Source organism: Galeopterus variegatus, unplaced genomic scaffold (genome assembly GCF_000696425.1).
Source record: "Galeopterus variegatus unplaced genomic scaffold, G_variegatus-3.0.2 Scaffold8579, whole genome shotgun sequence".
In the NCBI taxonomy this organism is placed as follows: domain Eukaryota; kingdom Metazoa; phylum Chordata; class Mammalia; order Dermoptera; family Cynocephalidae; genus Galeopterus; species Galeopterus variegatus.
Window position 1 is genome coordinate 7689 of NW_007734690.1, and position 8310 is coordinate 15998.

Consider the following 8310-nt stretch of genomic DNA (forward strand, 5'->3'; position numbering starts at 1 on the left):
ACTTGCAAATAGTTTCTCTGAATCTGTGGGTTGTCTCTTTTGTTTTGTTTGTCTGTTTTTGGTATGCAGAAAATTCTCAGATGTATGCAATCTCACTTTTCTATTTTTACTTTAATTGTCTGTGCTTTTGGAGTGATATCTTAAAAATCATTCCTCAGACCAATACCATGGACCACTCTCATTAGTTTTTCTTCTAGTAGTTTTTAAACTTTAGAAAATCATGTTTAAATTCTTAATTTACTTTGACTTAATTCTTGTACAAAGGTTGAGATGAGGGTCTTATTCTTTTTTTTTTTTTAACATTTGGACTGGGAGTGATAACAGACTGGCCTTTTCTCTTTGTGTGTTCTTGGCACTTTAGTTAACAGTTTGCTGTAGATGTGTGGGTGTACTTATGGGCTATTTATCCTAATTCATTGGTTGATGTGTCAGTTTTCTGCCAGTAACATGCGGTTTTGATTTCTAAACTCTGCAGTATAATTTGAAATTAGGTAGTTTGATTCCTCTAGCTTTTTTTTCTTCTTTTTTTCTAATGATGATTCTTTGCTGTCCTTGGTCTTTTGTGGTTCTATACATATTTGAAATTTTATTTTATGCTTGTGTAAAAAATGACCTTAAAATTTTGATTGGCATTGCATTGAATTGGTAGAGTGCTTCGGGTAGTATAAACCATTTAATTGAATATTCCAATAAATGAATATGGGATATCTTTCCACTATTTGTGTCACATTTTTTCATCAATGCTTTACAATTTTCACAGCACACATTGTCCACATCCTTCATTATATTCACTCTTTTCTTACATGCTACTGTAATTGGGGTTGTCTTATTTCTGCTTCAGATAATTGTTAGTGTGTAAACACAATAGGGTTCTGCTACGTTAGTTTTGTGTTCTGCAACTACACTAAATTTGCTTTTGAGTTTTAAGAGGTTCTTTTGTTTGTTTGTTTGTTTGTAATTTGATGGAGCCATTAGATTCTTCTATGTGAAAGACCATGACTTTTTCTTTTGTTTGACTTTCATTTCTTTTCTTCCCCAATATCCCCTGTTAGATATATCTTCCCCAAATTTACTGGCTAAAAAGGTTTTATACTTTCACTGCTTAAGATGGCCCTAGCTTTGGGCTTGTCTTATATGGCACCTATTCAGTTAATGTACATTTCCTCTGTTAACTGAGAAAAATACAGTAGAGGAAAACATCTTCAAATATGTTTAGCTTCTTTGTGAACATAAAATTATATTAAAATCTGGAATGCATACCAAGGCAAGCTACAAATGCATTCAGTGATAGAAGACTAAGAGATAGTTTTTTTCGTGAAAGATGTTTGGTAAGGGTATCTTAAAGCTTAACTGTGGTGTTGTCACCACCATGTTCTCCCAAGTGAGCTAACCAGCCATCCCTGTATGGGGATCCAAACCCTTGGCCTTGATGTTATCAGCACCACACTCTCCCAAATGAGCCACGGGCCAGACCCAAGAGAAAGCTTTTATTGACATAAAGGGAGAAGTTCACATAAGCTGCTTAGAAACAAGGCTAATTAGTTCTGGAGGCTGAGAGTCAGGCTTGTCATTAGTTCATTGCTTGAGATGCCATTACCTGACATGTTTTTATGGGAAGGTCTTAACTGAATTACTGCAATGGCAAACAATGTCTAATGATAAATTTTGTTGCAGAAATGTATTTTGTATGAGGCAGGGGACACATAGAAAAGTGAAGGGATTTTTTTTTCTTTTTAAAAGATGACCAGTAAGGGGATCTTAACCCTTGACTTGGTGTTGTCAGCACCACGCTCAGCCAGCGAGCCAACCGGCCATCCCTATACGGGATCCGAACCCGGGGCCTTGGTGTTATCAGCACCGCACTCTCCCGAGTGAGCCACGGGCCGGCCCGAAAAGTGAAGGGATTTTTGATGGGTTTTTAGAAGGTCCTGCAAAACAATTCTTACCTCAGGCAAGCAAACATGAGCCTCCCTTCCTTGTGCCTTTCCTGGCTCTATTTTGTCTTGATCTTACAGAAAATGATTTCATGAAATTTTACATTTCCCCCTTTTGATCAAGATCTCTCTCTGAAAACATTACTGATAAATTAGTCCAGTGTCAGATTTTATGTGTCCCTTGAGGCTGTGATGAACATGTTCCAGTCACTGGACCTGATCTCATATCAGCGAAGGTAATGAACAACTGCAAGTCAGACTGTGTCAAGATGTTTTAATTACATTTGAGCAGCAAAGAGGGCAGAAAAAGGTGCTTTTGTGCCTGGGTTACCTAGGTGTCGTGTTTAAGTTAATCTGTTTTGTAGGTATTGGTAGTTATCTCAGAACACTGGGCAAACACCATTTTGTCAGTGGTTGCATTTCTGCAGAGCTTTAATAGATAACAAGTACATAGTTTTAAAAGAAAGGAATAAAGGAAAGATGCCAACTTTGTGAACATTCTAGGTTGCATGATGGTTTTAAGCCATGAACCTACAGTAAAAGACATTTAATTATGTAGATCAAATGACAATGGGGAACTAGGTGAGGCTTATGGTAGCCATGTGGCTTGCTCTCTTATTTTATGCAACTATGTCTCAATTTCCTCAGAGTTTATTCAGGTACATCATGCAGTATTTGCAATAATAAAGACATCACCTTACTTAGTTAATAGATAATCAAGAACAATTCTATTACCTGAGACTACCCTGGCTAGTAATGTTAATATGCTGTTGTGCAGCAACAGCTTTGGAGACTGCAAACATTCCTAGTGTAGCAGATAAGATTTCTTATTGTTTCATTAGTGGCTGCAGCATACTTTGTTCAAGAGATCTGCCAAAGGAAGAAAACCCAGAATTCCATAATTAACCAGGCAAATCATGCTTGACCCTTTGATGTAGTGGGATACTAGTGCAATAATCATTCTAAAGACATCCCAACCCACATTGGCCTCCTATTGTCCAGTTGTCTAAACACCTGGAAGCCGAAATTGAGGCATTCCACCTATACAAGTGAATGTACTTGATACAAGCACAAATGATTCTTTCACTCTTTTTTTTTTTTTTTTTTTTTGTCTTTTGTTGTGACCGGTAAGGGGATCGCAACCCTTGGTGTGGTGTCGCCCGCACCACGCTCAGCCAGTGAGCACACCAGCCATCCCTATATAGGATCCGAACCCGCGGCAGGAGCGCCGCTGTGCTCCCAAGCGCTGCACTCTCCTGAGTGCGCCACAGGGCTGGCCCGATTCTTTCATTCTTGAATTATTGTGTGTAAAGGAATTATATACCAGGAGTAAGTAGAAAAGTATATTACTACATATTGCTAACGATTCCTCCTTTTGGGATTGGTTTCAATAACATTACATGTATATGTTATATTATATATAATATATATATAATGACAGCTGCTCAGTGGACGTGAGGCCAGGACAGGAGGGTGGATCTTATCTGACCTCACCTACTCATTTGGCCCTTTCTCTACATTGAAGTCAGTGGAGACAAACCTGAAGGCTTTGTAGATGCAGCTGTGCTCCCTGTGTGGGACAGGGGACCATCCATCATCACCGAGGAGCTCTTACTTCACAGCCAAGAGGCTGCAACCACGTGGTAAGATGCGTAGTTGGAGATGGAGAGGGCAGAATGAGAAAGAGGTGCTTACCACTTACCACCAGCCCACAGGCAGCTATTGCAAGGCAGCCAAGGAGCTCCTGGAGGCTACCATCCAGCACCACCAGTACCTGCAGCAATAGCAGCATTGGTGGGCATAGAGCACCTGTCACACCCAACAAATGTAGACTCTTGTCCTCTTCACCTTCTTTCTGTGTCTGTCCACTACCTGTTGTCTCTCCTCCACCTGTCCCATTTCTTCCCCCACTGCACCTTCCTATGCCACCCCTTTCATCCAGTTGAAGGAAGACCTGACAAGTGTGGTGTGCAGGATCCTCCTCAAGTCCTGAACATTCATGAAGAGGTTGGTCCAAGAAAGGTGCAAAGTCCTCATATTCAGTGGAAGGGAGCAAAAACAGCACCTAAATACGGGTAGGGGACTGAGGGCAATGAGAACCATGGGAATCCTAAGAGGAGTGTCGGCAAGACAGGGCACTCTTGCTGTGGACACAGAAAATGCAAAGATACAAAGGCACAGTGTTGGTTGGGTGGAGTCTGGTATAAGCAAGTAGATCGTGGAGATGTCCTAGCTGAGATGTGACCTCCAAAAGACAAGTCCCAAGTCCCTAGAAGTCCTTGAGGAAATTGACCCACAGCTGCCCACTGTGCATGACCCGATGCCCTTCCAGGCCTGGAGGACACACCCAACCATGAACTTACCAGAGAGGACTGTGGGAAATGAAGACATTATTCTTGTGCAACCCACTTCAGCTGAGCCTGTGTAGAGGGAGGGATGGAGGTTGGCCCAGCACCCCCAAGTCCCTGGTTGTTTGTAAAGACTTTGCCTCACTCTGCCTTCAGCCTGTACCAGAATTTTCCTAACTTCTGGGTCCTTGGAATGCTGACATAAAAACTGATAGGTTTTTGGAGCTCCCAAGGTAGAGGGACAAGGACTGAGACCCTCTCCACATAGGCCTGGAGGATCTGGGACCAACCAGACTCTCACAATTAAAAAAAAAAGTCAGTGCTCTGGGATCCAAAGCCAGTCAGTTCCATGTTATCATTCCCACTGGTTTATTGAAGAAAAAGAAATGTAATTTGAAGCTGTGTGTAGTTTGTCCTCTTACAGACATAAGACACATAACTGACTTTTTGACAGGAGCATATCTAATATATTCAGTGTGAAGAAAGTCAATCAACTTTGTCTTAAACTGTGTATATGTCATGCCGTTTCAAATTCACCAATATGCATTAACCCTTTTAAGGTCAAGGACTGAAATCAAGGTGTGCATCTCCTGGGTCCGAACACATTGATTTAAGGACAAAAGATCCCTTCTCTTGACAGGAGCCCATGCCAAGTAAGTCAGTAACATGGTGGGGTTGAAGAGAGAGGCTCACCCAGGTTTCCAGACTGGTAAGCATGGTTTCCACAGAAGAATGGAAGAATACGGCATGGTGGAAAAGCTTTACAGCCAGTCTGAGAACTCAAGCAACAAACCTAAATTGCAAACTCTCATTTTTCTAACTATAATATGGTGTTAGCTACAGCTGCATTATAGATGAAATGTTGACACACAATCAAAACAATTTTACATCCAGTGGAAACTAGAGAAGAAACTGAATAAAGTACAGACTTCACATGTAAAACTTCAATTTAGCTATTCTCATGGTTAGAAGAAATTTATACCATCAAACTGAAAAGCTTCTGCACAGAAAATAAAACAAATATCAAAGTGAGGAGACAACCCAAAGATTCAGAGAAAACATTCGCATGCCATACATCTCACATTGGCTAAATCTAAAGCATATACAGAACTCAGAATACTCAATAAAAATTAAAAAATGATCCTACTCAAAAATGGAACAAAAACCTGAATAGACAGTTCTTAAAAGGAGACTTGAAATGGCCAACAGATGTATGAAAACATTGTCAACATCACTAATCCAAAGGGAAATGCAATTTAAAACTACGATGAGATCACATCAGACCCATTAGAACAGGTATTATCAAAAAGATAAAAGATAAGTATTCATGAAGGTATGAATACACAAGGTGTATTAGAATACCAATTTGGAAACTAGCACAATGCTAAAAATAAAAAAAGCAAATGATCCAGCAATCCCACTTCTGGGTATATGTCAAAAAGAACTGACATCAGTATCAGAAAGAGATGTCAGCCCTCTCATGTTTATGGCACCATTATTCACAACAGTCAAGATATCGAAATTACAGAAGCACTCATCAACGAATGAATGGATAAAAGAAATGTTTACATATAAAATAAAATTCTACTCAGACATTAAAAAGGAAACAAATTGTCAATTGTGGCAACATAGAAGAATCTAGAAAACGTTGTATTAAATAAAATAAGCCAGGGACAGGAAGACAAGTACCACTTAAATTTACTTATATGTGGACTATTAAAAAGTCAAACTAATACAAACAGAGAGAAGAATGAAGTTTACCAAAACTGAGGGTTAGAATGGGGTAAAATATCAGTGGGGATGTTTGGTTCAAGAGTATGAAGTTTCACTTCAGCAGGAGGAATAAGTTCTGGTGATCTACTGCACAGCATGGTGAATAGAGTTAATAGTAATGTACATTTCAAAGTTGCTAACAAAGTGGATTTCAAATGTTCTCACCACAAAGAAATCAGTGTGTCTGATAATGAATATGTGAATTAGCCTGATTTAATAATTTCACAATGTGTTGAAACATCAAATTGTACCTTATAAGCACATACCATTGTAACCTGTCAAGTAAAACAAAATAAAAAAAATTTTAAAAGTCTTGTCCAATAGTATTAGAAAAAAAGAAAAAACTATATATTGAACACAAGAGAAACACATCTAATTCAATGATACGAACAGGTTGAAAGTTAATGGGCAGGAAAAGATATACAATGTAAACATAACCTAACACAGATACACCAGCTGACCATACTAATACTAAACAAACAAAATTGTTACTAGGGGGCCGGCCCCGTGGCTCACTCAGGAGCATGCGGCGCTGGTAGTGTCAAGGCTGCGGGTTCAGATCCTATATAGGGATGGCTGGTGCGCTCACTGGCTGAGCGTGGTGCGGACCACACCGAGCCGAGGGTTGCGATCCCCTTGCCGCTCAAAAAAAAAAATTGTTACTAGGAATAAAGAGGGTCATTTATGACAAAACTGTCATTCTGGAGGACACCATAACAATTGTAGGTATACATGCACAAAACAAGTAAGTCCAACATCAAATAAAAGTAATTAGAGAAGAAATTAAGGGTAAAACAGGCTGTTCTATGTAAGTGTTCAGATATGTTAAGTGCAACTTTCAATATTAAATAGAACAACTCAGCAAAAGACTGACAAGGGTATAGAAGTCTTGGACAACATTATAAAGCAACTTGAATTTAAAGATATGTATATATAGACACAACATCCAACAACAGAATACTCAATCTATTCAAGGCCTTGGAACATACTCCAGAAAAGACCATCTGTGATACCATAAAATATCTGCAATAAATTTGAGGACTGAAATTATACAATGTATGTTCTCTGACCACAATAGATTTAAACAGAAAATTATGAAAGTAAAAGAACAAACTCCCAAACTGTCAGTGAGCCATAAAAACGACACTAAAATTTGAAACATTTTCACACAGTAATACAACATACCAAAATTAAAAAAGGGCTTAGAGTAAAATTTAAATTTGTAAATGTATACAGTTTAGAAAGTTCTGAAATCAATAACCTGACCTGCCAAATAAAATCCTAGATAAAGGAGGAAAATTAAACTTCCCAAAACAGAAAAAAGAAAATAATAAAGATTAGAGTCAAAAATGAAAGATAAATGATGGTCCTATACTTTCTGCCCACTGTTACCAGAGATTTGGAGACAGAATAGTGGCAGATGGAAATGACCTCCCTGCCCAAAAGGATCCCAGAGACCCTGCCTCCAACCACACCCCCAGGTTCTATGCTGGACACCATTTTGTCTTACTTGCTCATACCCCTTTTTGGGGCCTGGCTCTCCCCCACACCAAGGGCTCTGATGGCAGACAGGGAGTCACCACAGACTTGAGAAGTCTCCTTAGGTGAAAATAGGCTCTGGGGCCATCTCTAGGTCTGGAGGACTACACACAAGCACAGCCATTCACAAGGCAATACACAAGTAGAGTTGGGATTTACCTCTTAGTGGCAAGATTGGAAATAGCACTCCATCACAGAAAACAGAAACACAAGATTTCTTAGCTATAGGGCATGTGGTACACACTCATACCTATGATTTGGCACCATTTCAAAACAGGAGCAATAGGTATAAAGGAAAAGTATCCCTTCCAGGCACTGCTTTTCTCTGAGTAAAATAAGAAAATCATTACCGTTTACAGCTGTTTAAATAAGTTCAAGTTTAAATAAGTTCAAACAAAAAAGAAAAGTATCCCTTCCAGGCACTGCGTTTCACTGAGTAAAATAAGAAAATCACTACTGTTTACAGCTGTTTAAATAAGTTCAAACAAGTTGTTTACAATTATGTGCCCGTGAATTTGTGCATTCACGTAGAAATGTTTCTATTCAACCTATAGACTCACTTTGCATTAGCTTCAAACATCATAAAAAATTACCTTTACTTAGCTTTGTAATACTGGTCATACAAATTTACCTAAAATGGGAGAGTAGGAAAAAATCTGGGCTGGCCCGTGGCTCACTGGGGAGAGCGTGGTACTGATAACACCAAGGCCATGGAT

The 8310-nt window shown here is 39.2% G+C and overlaps 1 protein-coding gene across 1 annotated transcript in view; it reads right to left on the reverse strand.

Annotated features, from left to right (window-relative positions):
* Positions 1 to 3636: 3636 nt before the first annotated feature.
* Positions 3637 to 8310, reverse strand: part of LOC103608573 (zinc finger protein 345-like) — a gene marked incomplete at its 3' end in the record, with an annotated part of 8585 nt that continues 3911 nt past the window's right edge. The window contains 2 exon segments of the mRNA XM_008592993.1: positions 3637 to 3923; positions 6322 to 6330. Of these exon segments, the coding sequence (XP_008591215.1) occupies positions 3637 to 3923; positions 6322 to 6330 (296 nt within the window).